Source organism: Capsicum annuum, chromosome 9, assembly GCF_002878395.1.
Source record: "Capsicum annuum cultivar UCD-10X-F1 chromosome 9, UCD10Xv1.1, whole genome shotgun sequence".
Classification (NCBI taxonomy): domain Eukaryota; kingdom Viridiplantae; phylum Streptophyta; class Magnoliopsida; order Solanales; family Solanaceae; genus Capsicum; species Capsicum annuum.
In genome coordinates this window covers 148,979,423-149,003,663 of record NC_061119.1, presented here as the reverse complement: position 1 = coordinate 149,003,663, position 24,241 = coordinate 148,979,423, and the positions used below count along the sequence as shown (strand labels likewise).

The following is a 24,241-nucleotide window of genomic DNA, read 5'->3' as shown; positions in this document are numbered from 1 at the left end:
AATTTTGACCTTGCCTAAGGGTAGTGATGGTTTTGTGGTGTATTATGATGCTTCTCATTTTGGTCTCGGTTGTGTGTTGATGCAATATGGTAGGGTAGTGGCCAATGCTTCTAGGCAATTGAAAGTTTATGAGAAAAACTACCCCACCCATGACTTAGAGTTATTAGCTGTGGTCTTTACATTTAAGCTTTGATGGCATTATCTTTATGGTTTTCATGTTTGAGGGAGCTCATCTAGTGGAAAGAAGGAGCCAATATTGTTGGTGTGTCATCTTGTTTAAGGCATGTATCTCTTCCCCTCTTTAAATATTTCTAAACCCATGTATTTCCCACTTGAATTAGTAAGTGTCCACGGTGGTTTTGAAATCAAATGAAAAGGGTTTTGATGCCTAGTGATATATAATGTTAAATCTTGCTTAGACTTATGTTTATATGTGATATTGATGATGATTTACATGTGTAGGTGCTTGTTGTATGTGGCTTAACATGAGGATCTTGAGTAACCCTAATCTTGATAATATCTACCATGTAAATAGCCTTGTTGAAGTTATGCACCCAAGGTGTTTGTGAAAATGTCTAAGTGAATTGTTTAGTCATATATTAGTGATGTATTAAACTAGGGCAATGGCCCCATGAGCATGAATGATTGATAAATGATATGTTAAAGGAATTATGAACCATGTGTGGTAAAATTGATAACCTTGTTGGTTGATGGCTATTGAGAGGGTAAAGTCCCTAGTTATAAAGATAAACTTAAATTGTGTGTCGAACCCAAGTGTGGTGGGAATGTGGTATAAGATTGTTATTGAAATATGAATTATTGTGAGGTTATTGATGACCGTAACTTGAGTTGTATATTGAATTAAGTAGAGGCATTGGCCTATTAAAATGGTTGAGTAATAAAGGCTCCCATAAGGACCGTGTGGTCATGTATAATGTTGAATTGGCTAAAATGGTTAAAGTCCTTAAATGTAGCATTTAATGTATTTTGATGCATGGGCAAAGGGTTAAAGTACCAAACACCAACTAATGATAGTTGTGATTGCTTGAGGTTAAAGTCCCTTGCCTTATGAACGGCTTGAGGTTGAAGTCTTTTGCCTAATTATATTGCTCGAGGTTAAAGTCCTTTGCTTAAAGAGATCTCTTGAGGTTAGAGAACCTCGCCGAATGGAAGGGCTTGTGGTTAGATTCCAAGTGTAGCATGAGGTTAGATTCCCTTGCCCAATGTATGAGCATGAGGTCAAAGTCCCATACCCAATTGAATGCGTGAACATATGGTTGAAGTCCTATGTCCAATTGGATGTTTGTATGGCTAGATCCCCTTGTTTAAATGATTACGTATGTGGTTAAAGTCCTATTCATAATATGAATTGTTGAACCTATAAGTGTGGAGGGTCAGAGTCCCTCCTTCATGTCTAATGAATGAATACTTGAGAATGATGATGATCCTTGATATCTTGATTAGCATGTGATATACTTATTTGTAAGGATAAGTGTGTGAATGAGATGAAATATGATATATTGACTTGACGTTGATTAATAATGATATTTTATCACATATCCTTGAGTTACATGCTAGCGTTCCAACCGCTAACCATCTCCGAACACTATGTCGCTATGTGACATATGGGCTAGAGCATCTTCTTCTCTTCCTACGCAGTAATTAGGTGATCTAAGTAGTTTGTGCATTGACCTGAAGTGGTAAGCTTCCTTACTCCAGAAAGACCTTCATCTCTTGGTCTCTTATATTTTGACTTAGTCTCTTTTAGACTTGGCTTGGCTATCGCCGGGGGCTTGTCCCGATATATACATTTATTGACTTCATTTTTTATCAAGATATTACGAAAAATTGTGAACTTGGGTATGATTTAGACTTTATGAATCTAATGTTGACTTCTGATATTATTTCTGAAATCTTGACTTATGAGTTGGAGTTTCCTTGACTCCTATTGTATGATGAGATATTTGGGTCAGGTGATCGGGGTGACCTTCATTTCATGTGAGCTAGGACTTCCCATATAACATGGATTGGGGTTTGGGTCGTGTCACCTAGGATTAAGAAAGGCTCCATTGGGCTTATTCCACACTCGACCAAAACATTCTTTACTATAAATACAACACGTGTACTTATTATTTGACACCTTGGACATCTTGGAGGCTTGGAGGGGGGATGGAAAACACTTCAATTATGTTTTATTCTCTTTACTTTATTTTTTTAATGGATTATATCATGTATTCATTAATTTAGGTGACAGTTATGTCTATTAGCAGCTAAACGCCCCCTTTTCGAGGTTAAGACTAAGAATATGTTTACTTATGCTTTGAATTGAGTTTGTTTGTATTGCTTATCCTATTTGGTTGTTTGTTTATCCTTTTTATCACTATTTTAAGGATTCGCGACCCTTAGAATATATATATTATCGGCCTTATGTGCTCGGGAGGGGGAATAGGAAGATAGAATGTGGGGATAAATAGAGTGAGGTTCTTATCTTTTATAAAATAAGGAATTTGAATTTGTGACTAGGATAGGGATATACCTAGAAGCCTTGCTTGATTCACTTTTAGGATGACATCTTAATACATCTAAATGGATTATTATATCTCCGCTCAATGATGTAGCTATGATGTCCAGTTAGGTAGAAGGTTAGAGGTTGGGAGACCATGATCATACAATAAACCCTACAAATCAACAACCAAGATAAGTAATCTAATGAATGAAATTCAATAGCATAGTATGATTATTCATAGTTCTTTAAACCCGAGTTTTCATCCATTGGTTGTCCAAAGTCTTTACGTTTCCGCATTGGTTTAGTTTACTTTGAATTACAAACTTTTAAAACTCTATTGGCTATGTTGCACTAGTTAATCTCAATTGTTAAACTAGAATTGGATAGTTTCTTAACACGAGTCTCTAAGGGATAGATATTTGACTTTATTTAAGGCTAGTGTATTACTTGGTGAGACCATGTACACTTCCGTGTGCGCTTGGGTTCTGCAGTAGTTCAACTAAAAGCATGTTTTAATGAATGATTTTCATGGTATTGTTGTTGTATTATTTTGGTTTTGAAATAGATGCTGGGGGTTTTTGTCGTGTATTGTTGGATAATGTTTTCCCATATTTTACTTATGGTTTTTGATGTTATAATTATGATTTGAACATATGGTTTCATCGGAATGGTCAATTGATACTTGGTTTTGGTTTTGGAATCATATGCCCTCAATTTGTTTGTTAAAATGTCAATGAGAATGATTTTGTCACATAGTTTGACTATTGTTGAAACCTTTGCATTGCATAATATGGCAATGGAACTTAAATTGGTTTGGATTGTTTTAAATAGATTGGAAAGTCCTTGGTGGTCATAGTATTGGTTCAGTTAGAAACTTTGGAGTCAAATGGGTTTAATGGCTATGGTATGACATAATGGATAGACTTGCAAGCTCTAATTTTGGTATGAAGATACCAATGGTTATTGCCTAATTAAAAAGACTCCTTGGTAAATGATTGGTTATGAGAATGGTTTTAATATGGGCTTAAAGAGGGATGTGTTAGCAATGTCGTGAAAGGTGGAGGTTCCGGGGGGACCTAAGCTGGAAACTCATGTATGTCGATGTGAGGTTTGGTCTTGGTGATCGTGTGCATTATGTCACACTTATATTTTAGGAGATGTACTAGTTATCTCAGGTTTTCTTTGGTTCGTGTAGCTAACACGCACCGGTGCCCTTTCAGCAAGGGGAGCTGAAGCCATATAGCTTGTGGATGTTTTTAGGACGGCAAAGCTACACAACCCAGGTTAAAGGTTTTAAATGCATGCTAAACAAGGTTTCTTTCCCGACATGGTACATATATATATATATATATATATATGTATATACACACACACATATATATATGTATTTATATATATATATATATATATATATATATATATGTATTTATATATATATATATATATGTATGTATGTATGTGATTGCATATGGTTATTTACTTTGGTTTTGAATAATGGTATTATTTCATCCTTTGTCCCTATCCCGGCATCCTATATATGTATATATGAATGTGTGCACGTGATTTTGGCTATTTTGGATATGACATTATTATATCAATTTTTCTAAGTTACATGCCAGTGTTTATCCCACTATCTGTCCTAGGATGCTACATTATTTCATGATGTAGAGTCCAAAGACTTTTCTGTTGCTCATGTGCAACGTTGAGTGGTTGAGCACGTCTTTTGAGTTGTTGTGAAGTGGTGAGCCTCCATCCTTTGGAAGGACTTATCATTTCATTATTTTTTCTTTATTGACTTAGTACTGTTGGATTCTTTCTTTGATCATAGTCGGGGGTATTCCCTACTTTGATGTTAGTCGGCTGTTAGAGGCTATTGTGAACGAGTGTGGGTTGGTTATTGTTTTGACTCTTAGTTTCATTTGAGTTATCTATTCAACTTCTTATTACAGTTGATTGGCTTCCACTTTATTGCTATTATAGTGCTTATGAGGTTAAGATAAGGAGGTGGTCTCCGGTCCATGATGGGTTTGAAATACCTATCACGATCATGCTCTGGTACGGATCGTGGCATTTCCTCAACACTTGTCCTGTGAATTTTAAGGGAACTCTCAGACAACCAAGCAGAAAAAAATAGTATGTTTATTTAAATACTAATTCCTCAATTTTTGAAATAGAATATGCTTATTTTTAAAATTACATATATAATAAAAATTATAAATAGAAAATACTTTTAAAATAAATTTGTTTTACCATATCGGGATAAAGAAAATTGTATAAAACTGAAAGTCGAGAGAGATCATAAACGATAAAATGAGTTTGAGAGTAGAAATATATAAATGGAATGCACACAAAATCAATTCTAACTAGATTATTATTAAGGATCATAATTCATTTCCAAATAATAATACCTTCTCCATTCTTAAATACTTGTCATTTTAGATAATTATTTTCACATTCATCATTTATCATAAATATAGATAGATATTAATATAATTTTTTAAAAAAAGATTTAGTTAATAGTTTTATTAAAACACATGTAAATCAAATATGCGACAAGTATTTAAGATATTACTAATTGTATATGCAAACCAAATATGCAACAAATCATATTACTCATTGTATATGAGAGTATGGTCTTATATCCTTTATATTTTTACTATTATAAAAGTGTGGGTAAGGGTTATGGTTTCGACATGTGTGCTTGAGGGGAATTTTTGACTAATTAAGGATAATTTCGTCATTTCACTTTATTTTGTTCTCCACGTGGTAATATAACCACCGCTTTAACATAATATGTATGTTCTTCACAGCTCAGCTTCAACCTTCTTTGTGTATTCTGAAGTAGTTCTTTCTCAGTCCTCTGTCTTCTCCTTCACTTTTTACTCCTTTTTTTGTTTTTTTTTTAATTCATTCAATTTTTAGATTTGATTTATAATGTTTTTATCTTCATTTTATTTAATTTAATAATAGATAAATAAAGAATCTGTCTCTCTTGTTCTTCACCAACCAGTCTCTGCTATATGCTTAAGGTAAACTCTTTATTTTCTTTGTTTTCTTCTTCGCTTTTATTTTTGTAATTTTGAGATTTAATTTTCATTCTCCATTGTTTCCCTTCTGCTTTTGTATTTGGGTGGATAGATTGTTTTAGTTTTATTTGTGTAAACTAGAGAATGATTGAAATTATGACAAAATATTCAAAGAACAATTCAATCAATATGGGGCATGTACATTTATTCTGGGTAAAGTTTAAATCACTTAAAAAAAATCTGCCAAAATGATATATTTGCTAACTATTAAATTCTGTGAAATTCAAAACATAACTGTCAATTTAAAGGTATTGCTATTTTTTTTAACTGTTTTAAAAATCTATTTTAGCCGAAGAAAAGTTCAAAATTAGTTTAATAAAAGAGTGGGTGTCCATTTACTGATATGAACATTGATTTCGTCATTTCACTTTATTTTGTTCTCCCTGTGGTAATACAGCCGCCGCTTTAACATAATACGTATGTTCTCCACAGCTCAGCTTCAACCTTCTCTGTGTATTTTGAAGTAGTTCTTTCTCAGTCCTCTGTCTTCTCCTTCACTTTTTAGTCCTCTTTTTGTTTTTGCTTTTAATTCATTCAATTTTTAGATTTGATTTATAATGTTTTTATCTTCATCTTGTTCTTCACCGACCAGTCTATGTTGCATACTTAAGGTAAACTCTTCATGTTCTTCCTTTTCTTCTTTGCTTTTATTTTTTTTATTTTGAGATTTAACTTGCTTTCTTCATTGTTTTCCTTCTGCTTTCTTATTTGGGTGTATAGATTATTTTAGTTTTATTTGTGTAAATTAGAGAATGATTGAAATTAGGGCAAAATATTAAAAGAATAATTCAATCAATATAGGGTATGTACATTTATTCTGGGTAAAGTTTAAATCACTTAAAATCTGCCAAAATGATATATTTGCTAACTATGAAATTCTATGAAATTCAAAACATGACTGTCAATTTAAAGCTACTGCTATTTTTTTAACTGTTTTAAAAATCTATTTTGACCGAAGAAGAGTCCAAAATTAGCTTAATAAAAGTGGGTGTCCATTTACTGAGATGAACACTGATTGAATAATCTCTAAAATTTCATCTTTTTTACTTGCATGCATATTTGTTTTGCCTAATCAACTGAAAACTAGAGTTGATAGGATAGTAGTAAGAGAGACGATATTGAATTTTTATAAAATCAAGCTTAATGTAAAAATAAATTAAAAATGTTTCGAGAAGGATTGTTTTTATCATCTATAAAGGTAAAAGTAGCACCCAACAATACACAATTTACAGAATTTCTCTATGTTGCCTCGCTTAACTTCCAAATTTAGGTCATTCTTGGTTAGATCTGTTTATGATTTTTGAGATCTCTTTATTTGAAAATTGCTTATTTATCTTCTTCTATACTGTTAAGTTTGTTTATTTCTTTCTTAAATAAATATATTATTTATTTTGAATTTCTTTTGAGTATACATAATGATTTGTTGCATGGTTTTCATTGTGGATCTGAGCTTTTTATTGCTCTGTTATTCATTTTATGCTTCTTAGAAATCTCTGCACTACTGATTTATTTTGTGGAATATGAAGAAAAAGAGGGAACGAGAACTAAATGTAATAGAGTTGGCTTTCTTTTTTTAGATACATCGGAGATCCGGCCCTTTCCTAGATTCTACATAGCAAGAACTTTAGTACACCTTCAAATTTTATACACAATTATGTAGGATTGCATTGGATATACTGTTGTTGTATAACTATGTGAAAGTTTGTGATTTTGTGCAGTGTCTTACGTCTTTTTTTGGATGATTGTTGGTGTTTCCACATACAAGTTACACCTTAGTTTCCTATAAAGTAGTTTGTTGTAGGGAATTAGCACTGATTTAATGCTTCTCCATAAACAAACAACGGTAGAAAATTCTTGCCTATTGTTTTTATAAAGCAAGATGGTTTATAAGGCCCCTTCTTATAGAATGTTGAACAATTTTACTGCTTTAGTACTAATTGCATAGGACATAATGAATACTATAGCCATGTTGTGCCTACATGAAATCTTAATAAATGAAATATTCTTATTTAGAATGCATATGTAATTAGCATAGTTTCCAGTGGCCTTTAAATTGTTTCTTCTCAATGGAATGATCTTTCACTTAACAAATATCATATTTGTAACTTTTAAGTTCTCTGATGTAAAAGTAGCATATCCTACAAAACATAGAAAAGAAATAATTTGACAAATGAGATCTTAGCTAGGATACCTAAAGAAAGACAAAATTGAATAATATGTTTATCTGATATATTTTGCTTGTGCACATGCATTTTGGACATATCTTTGTCAATGTTATTTTAACAAGAAATAAAAATGCATAGTTCCTCAATGCACTGATTAATTCTGAGTAAATAGTCTTCTATGTATGTCAAGCGTTCAAATCCCAAAAAAGAAAAAAATCAAGTGTGGAATGTTTTCTGTGTTTGTGAAGTTTATGGTGATTGTGAAGTAAGTATTTATTCATATTAATATTAAATAAAACTAAATCTTAATGCTCTACTGATAGTTCAAAAATGTCTAATCACACTTTTGACACAGATAGAATGCAACTTTGTTATTTAAAGTCTGACAAATGCATTTCTTTTCTTTTATGTTTAAATGTATCGGAGAATTTATTATGTGGGAATTGATTATATATCATATTAAGGTTTATATTATATGGAACTTAAGAGATTTGAAAATATTGATCTGAGAAATTAGGCCTTTGCTGGAATATTTAGTGATGATAACAATTATTTCAGAAAATTTTACCTTCGTAGCAGATTGGAAATTATGAGACCTAATTTGTGATTAAGGTGGTGATAATAATGCATCCGCAAAAAACTTCAATGTTGTAGTAAACTTTTTCTACTTCAATGTTATAGTAAGACATTGAGATTAGCTAAATGATTTCTGCTAAATGTGTTGGCCTATAAAAAGCCAACAAGAAACTGTTGTTAACATAATAATAAACTAGATCAGAAGTACTTATACACAACAAAACTGTAGAGCGTACGTAGAGCATACCTCTATCTTGACAGGTAGAGAAGCTATTTCTGATAAATTGATAGGCACTACCTATACCTGAGCAATTTCTGTGATTTTTTTAGATCAGAATTAATTCTTTTCCTACAACATCATTATAGAAACTCCACGCAACAAGAAAAGGGCACTCCCTAATTTGTGCTGACAAGAAAGTATACATGTTGACTCAAAAGGAAAACAGTTAGATCTTGCTCTATAACAACTAAGATATAAAACCCACATTGGCCTTAACTTCCGTGTCCCAGATGATCAACATCATAAGGAAGCAAATAAACACAAATATGCTTTTGTTGGTAAACGCAAAGCTATTTACACCTATCACATTGTTTGTACACAGTGTTATTTGTAGCCTCTATGGACTGTGGTAACTCAGTATTTGATGATGTATCTTTTATTCTCAGCTGTTGCTACTATTAACTACTACTTCACCTTAGTTATTCAGTGTAATCCATTTTAAGTTTTGTGTTTGTCCATGGCTCCATGCATATTTCACATAACTGTTATTATTTTATTCATTAATTACATAGATAAAAGTGCACTCACACTCCCTTTCTCAGAGTAAAGGAAATAAATATTCATAATTATTATCGTATCATATATATTGGGCTCGTACGTGCACGGGCATCCATCATCTAGTTATATATTAGAAGACATGATTTCGACATGCCAGTTTGTGGACATTTAAATTTTTTTTTAGGTATTGTGGTCATTTTATAAAAGCAGCTCCCTTAATAATATTGTATCTTTTGCTTTGTTAGTTGAACCTTATCTTGTTTGCTTGTACACAATGCATTTGCTACTTTTGATGGATTCAAAACGTCAATCTCAAAAAGCTTTCATTGAAATTCCTTATATGTTTTGTCGTCTTTAAGACTTCATCAATATCCATCAAAATAAATAGAGGGGAAATAAAACTAAAAAAGAGGTGGAGAAATTGGTTGTCGATAAATTGAATGCTTTTTCAATGATGAAGATTTTAAGGGTGGTACAACTTTCAACAACAACAATTCGAATAAAATCTAAAGAAGAAATGATCAGAATACTCACATGCAATTGCTTTGAATATCCAATTAGTCCTAAATCAGTTCACACATGAAAAATTCAAGAAATGTCAAATGGTAAAAGAAAATAAAAAATGACAAGTAAATGACCTACACGCACCACATTTTCAAATTAATGAGAACATTTTTGAACAAAATTATTAACACACACAAAAAAAAAAATAAAGAACTCTTTGTACCATTAATGAGAACATGTTGAAGTCTTAAGAAGGAGCAAAAGCGTTTAAGGAAGATGAGTAAAATGAAAAAGTTGACACATCTAGTCAAAAAGGCTAAATTGAGAGGTGCACAATGCGGTAATTTGTTTTAGAACCTATAGAATGCAAGTACAGGAAAGTAAAAGTTCACATCTTCCTAGGTTGTAATATCATGCGGGTCCTTAATTTAATTTGAGTATGGAGTTAATTCTGATTTCTTAAATTGCAGTAGTATTTTTTTTATAAATAAACATAAAAAATTTCATGATATGTGAAAATTATTAAAACTATTTCAACCTTAATATAATTTTATTAAATGGGTAAATTATAGTTCATAAATAAGGAATTAGAATATTATAAGGGCGAGAATTAATAAATCACAAATATTTATGACATGTCTATTTTAGCTGCTTTAATTGTAAATAGAGTAAATATCCCCTAATTAATTATTGTAAGTCATCTAAATATTAAAAAATTAATAATATTTAATAAAAAGGTAAAATAAACATAAAATAATAAATTACTCTTGATGTTTTAAATTAACTTTGACGTTTTATATGAGGTTCACTAAAAAAATTTTAAGGTCTTGACATGTCTACTGTGCTGCTTCAATCGTGATTTTTTCTATATTGGCCCTGGTTAATTATTATAAGTTATTTATATATTAAAAAATTAATAATATGTAATTAAAAAACTAAATTAGACATTTATGACATGTCTATTTCACCTGCTTCAACCGTAATTTTACTAAATATCATTCCTAATTAATAATGATAACATTTAATAAAAAGGTAGTTTGGATATAAAATAATAAATTAGTTATTGATATTTTAAATTAACTTGACGTCTTATATGAGATCAACTTAAATTTTTTATAGTAATTTTGCTATATCACTTCTAATTAGTTATTGTAAGTCACTTAAGATATGCCTACTTCGCTGCTTTAATCGTGATTTAAAAAAATACTATAAACCACACTAATTAATAAGTTAAAAAATTTAGAAGACAAAATGCTTGCTTTGGCACAACTCATTAATCATTTGCCTTGCAATCATTTTTTCCTTCATTTTAATTTATTTATTTTTTAAAATTTTTTTTATATATTTTCAAAAGAAAAAAGACGTAAAAATTTCTATAAATCATAATAATGAACAACTTAAAAAATCTAAAATATATAAAATATTTGGCTAACTCTCGAAATTCTATCAATGTCACTTAAATTGAAATAGAAAAAAAGTATTGTAAATCACAATAATTAAGAACTTAAATTATTTGTAAAATATAATTGACTACCAATTTCACAAAAGTTTGACCAAGAAGAGTAATGTATATTATTTAAAAATTACATAAAAAGTATTATAAATTACAATAGTTAACAGTTTAAAATATCTAAAAAATCAATATGTTGTATATTTTTAAAAAATATGTAAAAAAATACTATAAATCATAATAATTAACAACTTAAAAAATTTAAAAAATATGAAATATTTGATTGAATCTCGAAATTATATTAGTACCACTTAACTTGAAATAGAAGAAAATTATTATAAATCACAATAAGTAAAAACTTAAATTATTTTAAAAATATAATTGACTGTCAATGTTGCAAAAGTTTGGACAAGGATAGTAACGTATATTATTTAAAAATTATATAAAAAATATTATAAATTATAATAGTTAACAACTTAAAATGTATTTCAACTTATTATACATTCTTAAATTTTAGCATCTAATTAATATCAAATTTTAAATATTTATTTATTTTAAAATAGTCTAAACATAATCGATGTTGGGCCCGTGTTAGAGAAATATGAATAGTTCAATCGCTACCTCCCATTGGCCATTTCTTTTTTTTTTTTTGGTAAATAGGGGAGATTTGTATTAATAAAAGAGTTTTTTACAAGAGAAACAGCTTCACCAGGCTCAAAATGGTAAACACTGGGCATTGAGTGCCCATTACAATTTGTAGTTCGTGGGAAGGACTTGCCCGTAAAGTCCTCCCAAAAGATTACTCCTACATTAAAAGGCAGAGTTACAAAAATATGCATTTTATCCAAAAACTTTTGTCCCTGCTTAGCCATCCAATCCTCTACTCTATTCTGCTCCTAATATGTGTGGTAGACCAGAGGATTCCCCAAGCTCCTTAGTAGAGATCTGCATGCATAAATAATTGAATCATAGAGTAAGTTTTCCTAATGCAGCATATTAATTATTTCCATAGAGTCAATGCACACATCTAAGGGCTGCAGGTTGTGATCCAAAGCTAGTTGGAAACCCTTTTTTAGCGCAAGAAGCTCATGAGGTTGTTAGTGGAATAAGTGAAACTCTTGCTGAAACCAAGGACCCAGTCTTCTCTGCTGTTTCTAAGACCCCTCTAATTCCCCTTTTCCCTGGGTTCACAAGACATGAACCATCAGTGTTCAGCTTGTAGGTGTTAGGGGTTGGGGTAGCCACTTCACACAGGTGACATTGGAAGGGTGATGGTTTGTGGGGTTGCCCAGGTAGTGATACTCCACCCCTTCCGCATGGGGGATGCTGAAGCTAGAGGGGGAGTTTGAGTCTTGAAAGTTATGAGCATTTCTAACTTTCCAAAGATGCCATAGGCAAAAGGGTAGTAGAGTACCCCAGGTAGTATTGGTATCAAAAGAGTCTTTGCTAAAAGTTTTCCAAGTGGAAGACCAGTTGTTAGTGCTAAACATGGATAGGTAGAGATAGAGGTTTCCCTTATATTTATGGATAAGGTTAAGCCAAAAGGCTTTGGCAGTGTTGCAACCAAAGAAAATGTGGTGATGATCCTCATTATCTAAGTTGCAGGAGAGATAATTGGTAGGAATGTTCAGGCCCCTCTTGGAAAGAGTGACTCTGGTTGGGAGGCTATTGTGGTGCAAGAGCCACATGAAGGTTTATATCTTGTTGGGGACATGGAAGTACCAGATCCAGTTATAGAAAGTATGGTTTTTGTTAGGGACCTTATCCAGGTTGGTGATATAGTGATAGGCACTTTTGTAAGAAAATATGCCATCACCAGTGAGTCTCCAGAGGGGGTGTCATGGTTTAAGTGAGAACTCTGGAGAAAAGCACTACGGATATTATGAGTGATGGTTGGAGGGAGGTCATAAGGTAGGGAGTTGAAGTCCCAATTACCTCCCCTTCAGACATCCTTAACCATGATAGGGTTTAGAGGGTTATTCAAGGGCCCAAGGATAATGGCAGATAGGGGAGGCATTCCAGGTACCCATCTATCATCCCAAGCCCTAATCTTAGAGCATCTTTGTACATGTTCCAGCATTTTGTGATGTTGTTCCATGTCCTTGAGCCTGAGTTAGTGGCCTTGATCCTAGTGCCATACTTGGATAGGAGGGTCTTAGCCCAAAGAGAGGTAGGGTCAGAGAGCGGGCATCATTTTTTGTGGCAGCCTTCTGGATGCCCAGACTACCATCTCTTTTGGAAAGAGTGATGGTATCCCAGCCATAGAGATGCATCTTTATTTTGATATTAGTGGTTCCCTAGATGAAATTTCTCTAGGTTTTGTCTATCATCTTGTGGATGGTTCGAGGGAGATGGATATACTGCATGATATGGTTGGGGATGCTTGCTAGGAAGGCTTTGGCAAGTGTGACCCTGCCAGATATGTTAAGGAACTTGGTTTTCCACCCAGAAAGCTTGTTATTTATATTGTCAATGATGAATTAGAAACACCTTTCACAGGCTGTTTGTGGAAGATAGGATACCCCAAGTACTTGCTAAAATGGTCTAAGGGGTGGATGCCAAGGACAGAGGAGAGGTAAGCCTGATATTTCTACCTATAATTAGTAGAGAAGATAACTTTAGATTTAGCAAGGTTGATTTTCTACCCAGAGTGAGAGCTGAAGCTCTGAAAAAGCCTATTAATAGTGTGGCAGTTTTTAGAGCTAGCCCTTGCAAAAAAGGGTGAGGTCATCAGCAAAGAAGAGATGAAGACAGGGGGCCTCTGTTACAAATGGAAATGGGGTTCTAGTTGAGAGTGTCCACCTTATAGTTGATCCTCCTAGAAAGGAGTTCCATGCAGAGGATGAAGAGGTAGGGAGACATGGGGTCACCCTATCTAATTCCCCTGGAGGGCTTGAAAGGGTTAGTTTTTCCACCATTGATCAGAATGGATATAGAGAAAGAGGAGATGCAAGATAGGATGAGCTTAGAGAGGTTCTTAGAAAGTTGAAGAAACTAAGGGACTGTTTAATGAAGGACCACTCTATCCTGCCGAAGGCTTTCTTTAGGTCTATCTTGAAAAACATGCAGGATTTTTTCTCTTTTATCTTAGAGAAGTGGCTGACATATTCCTGGATAAGAATGGAATTATCAGAGACCCTTCTTTTGGGCATGAAGCTGGCTGAACTGGGCCAATAATTTTAGCTAGGAAAGGTTTCAACCTAGTGGTGATGATCTTGGTGATAATCTTATATTGGGTATTGCAGACTCTAATGGGCCTAAAGTTTTTTAGAGGGGTGGAATTCCTACATTTGGGAATTATACAGAGGTAAGTGGAGTTAACCCTAGGGTCCATAGTGTAGAAGGTGAAGGTTTTCTGACAGAATTTGACTAGAGGAGGGCCCATAGTGTCCCAAAAATTTTGGTAGATGAAGGGGTGGAGCCCATCAGGCCCAGGAGCTTTGTTGGGTTTAAAAGAGAAGACATCTTTCCTTACTTTCTCAGGTGAAGGGATAGCTTGGAGCAGGTCATGGTTGAGGGAGGTGATGGACCCTAGGGAGAAAGGGTTTTACTGAGTGTCAATGTACCCACAAGAGCGTTCAGTAGTATAAAGGTTAGAATAAAAGGTGAAAATAATATTGGCAATATCCTTGGAGTGGTAATGCCAAGTGCCACTTCTATCTACAAGAAAGTTGATTTTGTTCCTTCTTCTCCTGTTGAAAGTGGAAGTGTGAAAGAATATAGGTTTTGAATCCCCTTCCAAAAGCCATGAGATTCTGGATTTGAGCTTCCAGAACTCGGTCTCTAGATTGAGGATGTGATTGAACTCCTTCAGAAAAGTATTTTCCATCCCATGGAGAAAAGCACTATAGGGGTAGTTTGGGGATCTCTGAATGGCAGCTAACCTTGCAAGCAATTGCTTTTTCTTTTTAAAAATATTGCGAAAGATGGCCCTATTCCAGTCCCTGTCTTTACCCTTAAAGCAAGAGTGGCCATGGTGATGCAGGAACAGTTAGAGAAGGAGTTCTTAATGAGGTTTGGGAAGTCCTGATGGCTGAGCCACATGGATTCCACCCTAAAAGGTTTAACCTGAATGCCTGGGGGGATCTCATGCTTAAGAGAAAGGGTGAGTGATCAAAGTGGGTTCTAGGTAGGTGGGTGACAGATGTCTTAGGGTATAGATGGACCCACGGGTCATTAGCCAGCCATCTATCTAATCTTTCTAGGATCAAGCCCCGTCTGCTCCTATATCTCATGTTGGACCAGGTGTATTTGCTTTCTTTGAAGCCCAAGTCAATAAAGTTGCAGTGATTCAGGCAATTCATAAAGAGGTTGGATCTATTGAGGTTAATCCTTGAGCCTCTAAACTTTTCAGAGGCACTAAGAACCTCATTAAAGTCCCCTCCCACCAGCCAACTCCCACCTTCTGGTGAGATGCAGGTGTCAGAGAAACTAGTTAATTGATTCCAAAGATCTAATCTAGATTGAAAATTAGTACTAGCATAAACAATAGTAAGAACCCAGCTGGTAGGGGGAACTGGCGTTGACTTTAGCATTAATAGCTTGGGGAGAAACGAAGATAGAGGTGATGGAGATGGAGTCATCTTTCCACATGATAACAAGACCTCCTAAGTTGCCATTAGCCTCATATTGGATGTGGTTGTGAAAGCCCAGCTCTTCACAGAGGACTAGGTGGTTAAACATTTTAGTGTCCAAGAGTGCAAGAATGCATGGTTGATGAATATCGACCATGACTTTGCAGTGCTTCTTGAATTCAGCATTGTGGGCCCCCCTAATATTCCAGACAATGCAGTTCTTCATTTTTTAGTGAAGGGGGTAATGCTGGTCTGGTTGAGTCACCTTGCCCTTCACCTTTGGGTCGGAGATGGGAGTCAGGGAGGAGGTTTTTCTTTTCCTGGTAAGGAAGGTCAGTATGACCCTGGGGTCCTCTTCTTGAGTAGGGCTTATTGGTTTTGCTGTTATACCTAGACCTACTAACCCTAGTGGAATCAGGATTATCACTATCTCTTGCACTGGCTCTGTGAATTTGAGCTCTAGAGGCTCTACCAAATTTAGGATCTCTATTCTTGGCACCCTGAGTTGAGACAAGAATTTCTCCATGTCTCCGTTGCTTGCTCTTAGGGCTTCCAGAGCATTCAACCTCTCCACCCTTTCCAAGGTTAGGTGTGGTGAAATTGTGATTAGTCATGATGCTGGGTTTGAGATGGGGGGTAGTGGGTGCTCCCCATTGAGAGGTACAAAAGTTGGTCCCAGGAACATCATGGTTGGGTTGTGAAGAGGGAAGAAAGGGAGACTCAAGCTGAGCTGGTTGATGATGTTGGCCAGGTATTTTGGTGTCAACTCCTCCTAGAAGGAAGAGTTGATCACATAAAAGAGTGTGGCCATCCAGACGTTTGACCCATACAATTGTAGACCCTGGTTCAGACTGACCATGGCCAGCTGGGCCAAGTATTGTGGGTCTTGAATGAGAATAGTGAACTGCCTCCTCTCCCATTCGAGGTGGAGAGGCATCATTTGGTTGGATAGACATATCTCTAACCATGAAGTTGGTTAGTGATCCATGGCTAGGGGAGTCGTGGTGAAGGTGAGTTGATGAGAGTTTGGGGAGGACATTGTTGCTTTCTTGTGAAATCTTCATATTGATCCCTTGAGTGTATATAGGATGAGGGGTGCTAAGAGGAGGGAGCTGAGAGGTATCCACCTAGGGAGAACCACCAGTATTAAATGTAATGTCCATGCTTTGGACATTCCCAATCAAATCACTGCGAGGAGTGGAAGATTTCTCCACCGTCACTGTAGTAGGCTTATGATTGCCTATGTCCAGTTGGCACTCGAGGGCCCCACGTTAGGAGTTCTCTTTTTTTTACTCCCTGTTTGATTTAAAGTGGGAATTAAATTAATAAAGGAGAGAGATGAGGTAGAAAAGTTGGGCCTGATAGGGCCCATGGTGGACTTGGGTTGCTGCTCCGTTGAAGGAAGGGTGTTGGGCCTCAAGTTTGAAGGGCCTGAACTTTGGCCCATTATAACATATCTTAATTGGGCCTGATGAGGGTTAGGCCCAGAGTCAGTGGTGGTAGGGGGTCCATTCTCTGTTGGCTTGTGAGAAGAAGCTTGCTTCTGGGCCGGCCCAGTTTTGATGAGACCCGAAGTCGATGATGTAGAGGGCTTAGCCTGTGCCTTCACCAATGGATTAGGGTTAAGAAACTTACCTGAAGCCACATCGAAGGTTTTTACCTTAACGATGGATGTATCTTTGGATGGGGGTTGGCTAATCGTCGGTTTCTTCTTCTTGTTGAAGGTAACCGTCTGCCATCCGGAATCGTCATTCTCCGTCGCCTTCATGATTTCCAAGGGTAGACATGTGGTCCGTGCTGCTGCATCTCCGTTGACCTGTGAGGGATATTACCGGATTGGGAAGGAGCAGTTGGGCGCCGTGTGACCAAGACGACCACAGTTCTTGCAGAGAAATCCCTCTTTATCGTATAGAAGGGGTTGCATGTGTTTATTTATTACGATTGATGTAGAGACTGGAGTGTTCAGAGGGATCTGGACATAGATCCGTGCATATCTTCCCCTCAATGCTGCAGAGGTGCAAGCATCGATATTTAGCAGCTGACCAACCTTCGTACCAATCCTTTGGGAGATGGAGACATCATAGAGTTTCGTTGGTAAATGGGGGAGCCTAATCCAGATTGCAGTCGAGTCTACTTTTGACTCACTGGGGACGAAATTAGGCTCCCATTTTCTGGCGGAGATGAAGCTTCCAGGAACAAACCAAAGGCCACCGTGAAGAATTAAGGCTTGGCTCTCCTGCTTGGCTAATTTGACAGTATAGAAACCCAGCCCTAGGTCAATTAGACACAGGGGTTTCGAAAGTTTCCATAGATCTTCCAATTTTTTTAAGTATTGATGGTTAAACTTTGACTTGACTGATTTTATAATAATCGAGTGGATCCAAAGAGAGTACAACCTTTGTTTGTCTGTCTCCGATAGATGTATTTCATTTACAGATGTGTCTAGGTCTTCGACTATGCTGGGTTGAGGAATGCCCGATTAAGCGATTTTCCCTACTACGATCTCTATTAGAGGGATTCGCTTCAGCCATAGCAATTTCCTTAGGAAGAGCCATTATAGGAGGATTTGGGAGTAAATGTGGTGTCAAGGTGGTATCCATGGCGTGGTCGGTGCCAAGAACGGGGAAGGTATTGAGGGAGCCTTCTTTCTCTCTCTTAACTTAACTATAATATATAACCAAATAATTTTTTCAAAAGAAGTTCCCTATTGGCCATTTCTTCCCCATTCCAAACGCGTTTATATCCCTAAAAACTCCTCACTGCTAGTCTGTCATCCAATCAGAAATGGCAAAGTAGTATTTCAATGCTCTTTAGAGGGCAGTCCCGTCATTATACATGCAGCAGTTGGGACGGTCATTTCTATTTTCATAATTTGGATTACTAAAATAAATATGCTCTTTCATTTAAAAATGAATAATCTATTTTGATTAGACATTAAATTTATGAAAATAAAAAAGATTTTTTAATATTATATACTTTAATTAAAATTGTATCAAATGTATCAAAATACTTTTTAATTTTATAATTCTAAATATATTATATGAAAAATTAAAACTAAATTATTATAAAAAAATTATTATTTTTTAAACGGACTAAAAAAAAAAACTCTTGTTTTAAACACGGAGAAGAACTTAAAACTACTAGGAACTTTGCTTCAATTTCACAACTCCATTTCTCTCTCTATCTCTAACTTAGCATCCCAAAACTCAAACACTATTCTCTCTCTTAAACACTATTCTCTCTCTTCTTTGATCTGAGCTTGATCTGCTGCTTCTTCTTCGGCTGACTGCTCCTGCATTCAATTTACTTCTTCTGGTGGTTGTCAACTCAAGAATGGCCTGAGTTTGCTTCTTTTGGATCTCTGTTTCTTACTTCATCGTTTAGGTAATTTATTTTGTCTTCCTCTACTTGCTTATGCTTTCGCATAGGTCCCATGATTTTGTTCTATTTCCGTGTTCGTGCTTCTTTTAAGCTTTTTCGTATACTGGATCTTGATACTGGGGTTTCTTTATTTTGGACTGGGTGCTTTCATGTAGCTCTCGAACTTTTATCTCTGTACTTTATGCTATTGCTTATACTTCATCCTGATTTTTATTTTGGACTTATTGTTATTTGGTCCTCTAGATTTAATTTACAAAAAAAAAAAAGAGGTTCCGGCTTTCATGTGATTTTCTTATCTTTGTGTGGTTAAAATTAAGTGGAGGTCAACAGATGGAAACTGATCTTTCTTTTTGCAATTCTGTTTGTTTTTTATTCCAGTAATTGCTGCCTGGGGACTGCTATAGGCTTGTGCAGCAGTAGCATCAATGACAGACGACAGTAAATTCTGTTTTCTCTTGGTTTCCACTTTTTTGTTGTTGGCTGTTGTGGTTAATGTGACTTTGGCTGCCAATTATGTGCCCGGTGATAACATTCTGGTCAACTGTGGAGGTCCTAACAATCTTCCAGACGCTGATGGTCGGAAATGGGGCACAGATATTGGCTCAAAATTTATGTTGAGTACTAAGTCATCAATCTCTGATGCTGCTGATCAAAAGCCCTCTGTCCCTCAAGTTCCTTTTATGTCTGCCCGTGTTTTCCAGTCTGAGTTCACCTATAGTTTCCCTGTAGCACCTGGTCGTAAGTTTGTCCGTTTGTATTTTTATCCCTCGTCTTACAACAAGCTTAATGCTATTAATGCCATCTTCAGTGTCACCTCTGGATCATATACTTTACTTAGAAACTTCAGTGCAGCACAAACTGCTGAAGCTCTCACCTATGATTACTTGACCAAGGAGTTCTCGATCTATGTGCCATCTGAAACTTTGAACATAACTTTCACACCTTCTCCAATTATTTCAAACTCCTTTGCCTTTGTCAATGGGATCGAAATGATTTCACATCCTGATATCTATAATACAGGAGATGGATCTACCTTAATTGTGGGTCAAAAATCCCCTTTAATTATTGACAATTCTACTGCCTTGGAAAATGTTTATCGCCTTAATGTGGGAGGCAATGTAATCTCACCATCAGGTGATACTGGTATGTTTAGGTCATGGGGTGATGACTCCCAACGTATTTTTGGAGCAGCCAGTGGAGTTACAGATACTGCCGATGATGAGAATGTCACAGTAAGCTACCCTGAAGGAATGCCATCCTACGTTGCCCCACTTGATGTGTATAAGACAGCTAGGTCAATGGGTCCAACTGCTCAAGTTAACCTGCAATACAATTTGAGTTGGGTATTCTCTGTTGATCCGGGATTCTCTTATCTTGTTAGGCTCCATTTCTGTGAAATCACTACAAATATCACAAAAGTCAACCAGAGGGTGTTTGTCATCTACATGAATAATCAGACTGCGGAACCTGCAGCAGATGTCATTGCTTGGGCTGGAAGAAACGGAGTTCCTTTCTACAAGGATTATGTGGTCTCTGTTCCTTCTGGGGCTTCACAGCAGGATCTTTGGCTTGCGCTCCATCCAAACGTTGCTTCAAAATCAAATTGGTATGATGCAATTTTGAATGGCATAGAAATTTTTAAAGTGAGTGACACCAATGGAAACCTTGCTGGACCTAATCCTGTTCCAGTTGCAGAACCAGATCATATTGACCCTCTGCCATCCAAGAAAGGTCAATCAAAAAATAACACATCAGCTATTGGCGGAGGCATTGGAGGCGGAATTGCTGCCGCAATTCTTATTAGTTTAGTTGTATGCCTTGTCGCGCGCCGCCGGAAACGTGGGAAGGTTCAAAGTCCAAGTGATGGACCGTCAGGCTGGCTCCCACTTTCTTTGTATGGAAATTCACATACTTCTGGTTCCACTAAGACAAACACTACAGGCAGTTATGCTTCGTCCCTCCCATCAAACCTTTGTCGTCACTTTTCATTTGCTGAGATCAAGGCAGCCACCAATGACTTTGATGAAGCACTGCTTCTTGGGGTGGGTGGTTTTGGCAAAGTATACCAGGGAGATATTGATGGTGGCACAAAAGTAGCTATCAAACGTGGTAATCCTCTCTCTGAGCAAGGTGTTCATGAATTCCAAACTGAAATTGAAATGCTCTCAAAACTTCGCCATCGCCATCTTGTTTCTTTGATTGGTTATTGTGAAGAGAACTGTGAAATGATCCTTGTATATGACTACATGGCTCATGGTACCCTTCGTGAGCATCTATATAAAACCCAGAAACCTCCTTTACCTTGGAAGCAGAGGCTTGAGATTTGCATTGGTGCTGCTCGTGGGTTGCACTATCTTCATACTGGTGCGAAGCATACCATTATTCACCGTGATGTAAAGACCACTAATATCCTGTTAGATGAGAAGTGGGTGGCAAAGGTTTCGGATTTTGGGTTGTCTAAAACAGGCCCTACATTGGATCACACCCATGTCAGTACTGTGGTGAAGGGCAGTTTTGGATATCTGGATCCAGAATACTTCAGGAGGCAGCAACTCACAGACAAATCTGATGTCTATTCATTTGGTGTAGTGCTGTTTGAGATTTTGTGTGCTCGGCCAGTGCTGAACCCAACTCTTCCAAAGGAGCAAGTGAGCTTGGCAGAGTGGGCTTTCCATTGCTACAAGAAGGGAACTTTTGACCAGATAATCGACCCATATCTGAAAGGGAAGCTTGCACCAGAATGCTTGAAGAAATTTACCGAGACAGCAGTGAAGTGTGTCTCTGATGTTGGTGTAGACAGGCCCTCGATGGGAGATGTGCTGTGGAACCTTGAATTTGCTCTGCAACTTCAGGAGAGTGCAGAGGAGTGTGGCAAGGGTTTTGGAAAAGTGGACGTTGAAGAAGGCTTTGATGTCACATGCAAAGGAAAGAAGGATTTAAATGCATCCCCAGGTTATGATGCGAGCATGACTGACTCACAAAGCAGTGGGGTATCTATGAGCATTGGCGGCTGCAGCCTTGCCAGTGAGGACTCAGACGGGCTAACACCTAGTGCTGTTTTCTCTCAAATCATGAATCCAAAAGGACGTTAAAATCTCAGATCATGAAAGCAAATACACATTGCCACCAGCTCATTATGGCAATGTGCTATCAGCCTCTTTAACAGCAGAAGTCACTTTTTCCTTCTTCTTTTTTCCCTTGTGTACTGCCTTATTCTTTTACTCACTATTTATTTTGTGATTCATATGTTTTGTTTAAACTCCAGGTAAGTTGTATCTACCAATACTAAAAGTGTGAAATAATTTCCCGTTGTACTATTAACTGACGAAGAGGTTGCTCACTATGACAGTCTGATCTCATGCTTCATGCCGAAGTGATGCTAGTTAGTAGCTAGTGATCGTTTTGTATATTGTGTTTCTGCCTGGGAAGAAAATGAAGAGAGATCACTAAAAACCAGAAAAGAAGAGGTACAAAGGCTGTTTCTATATGAAGTCCAAGTTGACGAGGTATAGTAGTATTGTTCAATGACAGTTTGCTGGAAGAAAATTCCTACTAGTTGGCGCTATATCCCACTAGAATTGTTTTCTCCGTTGTGTTTGCTGCCAATATTACTCCATTCCTAGTTATGTCTGTTGGAATAGTTTGAGGTTCCTGCAAAGTGGCTTGGACATAAATTTTTTTTTTTTTACAAAAATGAAATTGTTGAGGCGGTCGTAAGTTGACCCATACATTTCAATTATCAGAAAAAAGTTACATAGTTGATTAATGGCTTTGGCTGGAGATTTGAAGGAGTTTAATCCCATGTTCTTTTCAAAAATTTGTTTATAATTACAGGTTTTCGCGATAACTTTATGCTTTGTTTAATTATCCGTCAGTCATTTTGATTTGTGCCAGTTGTATAAACATTTGCAAGTTGGGCGGCAAGTGTGAAGCAATTTGAAACGGATGTAGTTGAGTTGCATACACGGAGAGGCATTGACGGCTTTCTAGTAGAGTTGTCAATACGGGTTGGCCCAACCTATCTGGGTTAGCTCATATGGGCTTTGAGTTTAATGGGTTAGGTTGGGTTGACTCATTTTAATGACAGGCCAAAAAACACCAAGCCCACGCTATTACACCGTGGGCTGCGGACCTCACGGGTCAGCCCACTTTTTAAAAAATAATATTTTATAATTTAATTTTACATTGTTAATAAACATAAATATTTATCACACAATAAAACATAGTATTACTGTTTGTTAAGTAGGAAGAAAACGAAGAGGTGGCACTGCTCAATCGAAAACATCACGGTTGAAAGTCGATGGCACGTTGAGAGAGATATAGTGAGGAGGATACGGCTAGCTGAACTAAGAAAATTAGGAAAATGAAGAGTACAATATACTTTTTATGTTTTAGTGGTAGATATTTAATTATTTTATTATTTATTAGATAGGAAAGTAGGAAACTTTTCAGTTTCCATTTTCTTTGTTAATGGAACCGATCAATGGTCATCATTGGACTTGATTGTTTTTTAACGCTTTTATTATTTTTCAGTATTTTATTTTATTTTTAAATTATTTATTATTTGACTGACGAGCCGGCCCACGGACTAGTTCAACCCACATTCCACAAGCCCTATGAGTCATGAATTTATTCGGACCGAGCTAAAAAGCCCTGTTCTTAAATGAGCTACAAAAATTGAAGCCCACTCTATCAAATTACAGGCCGAGTCGGGCTGGCCCACTGGCCTTGGCCCATATTGACGGCTCTACTTTTAGTATATCATATAACAAGAAAGATGGATAAAATATTGTTAGTGTTATAAATGTATTTACGTTATAGTGAATGTCTATCAAGATCTACTTTGATATTTATTAGGATTTGAAGCATCCATCTTTTACTCAAACTAGGAGTAAATTTTTCCTATAAATATAGGGGTTTTGTTCATTGTACAATCTGATGATCTCTCATCCCTTAAGAGAAGAAATAAGAATCACTCTCTTTATTCTCTCTACTCTTCTTCTTTATTCTTTCTTGTTTTATAACACGTTATCAGCACGAGACTCTGCCAAATAAGGTGAGATTATAAATCTAAAGGTCAAGATTAGTAATTTCTTATGTTATTTGTATTTTTCTATTAATGATATAATTATTGTTGGATTTGAGGAAAAATAATTGGTTTGGAACCATTTATATTTTAAATTCATTCCTTAAGAACAATATTATCAAAAGGGATGATAAT

General features: G+C 36.0%; 1 protein-coding gene across 1 annotated transcript; it reads left to right on the top strand.

Annotated features, from left to right (window-relative positions):
- The first annotated feature begins 18,782 nt into the window (after window positions 1–18,782).
- LOC107842405 (receptor-like protein kinase FERONIA) lies at window positions 18,783–22,360 on the top strand. Its single transcript, XM_016686238.2, has 2 exons — window positions 18,783–19,023; window positions 19,399–22,360. The coding sequence occupies exon 2, from the start codon at window positions 19,446–19,448 to the stop codon at window positions 22,110–22,112; it is 2,667 nt and encodes an 888-aa protein (XP_016541724.1). The 5' UTR covers window positions 18,783–19,023; window positions 19,399–19,445; the 3' UTR covers window positions 22,113–22,360.
- The last annotated feature ends 1,881 nt before the right edge of the window (window positions 22,361–24,241 follow it).

What these genes read in the sequence shown, in the direction of transcription:
- LOC107842405 (XM_016686238.2), top strand. Translation starts at nt 19,446, where the DNA reads ATGACAGACGACAGTAAATTCTGTTTTCTCTTGGTTTCCACTTTTTTG.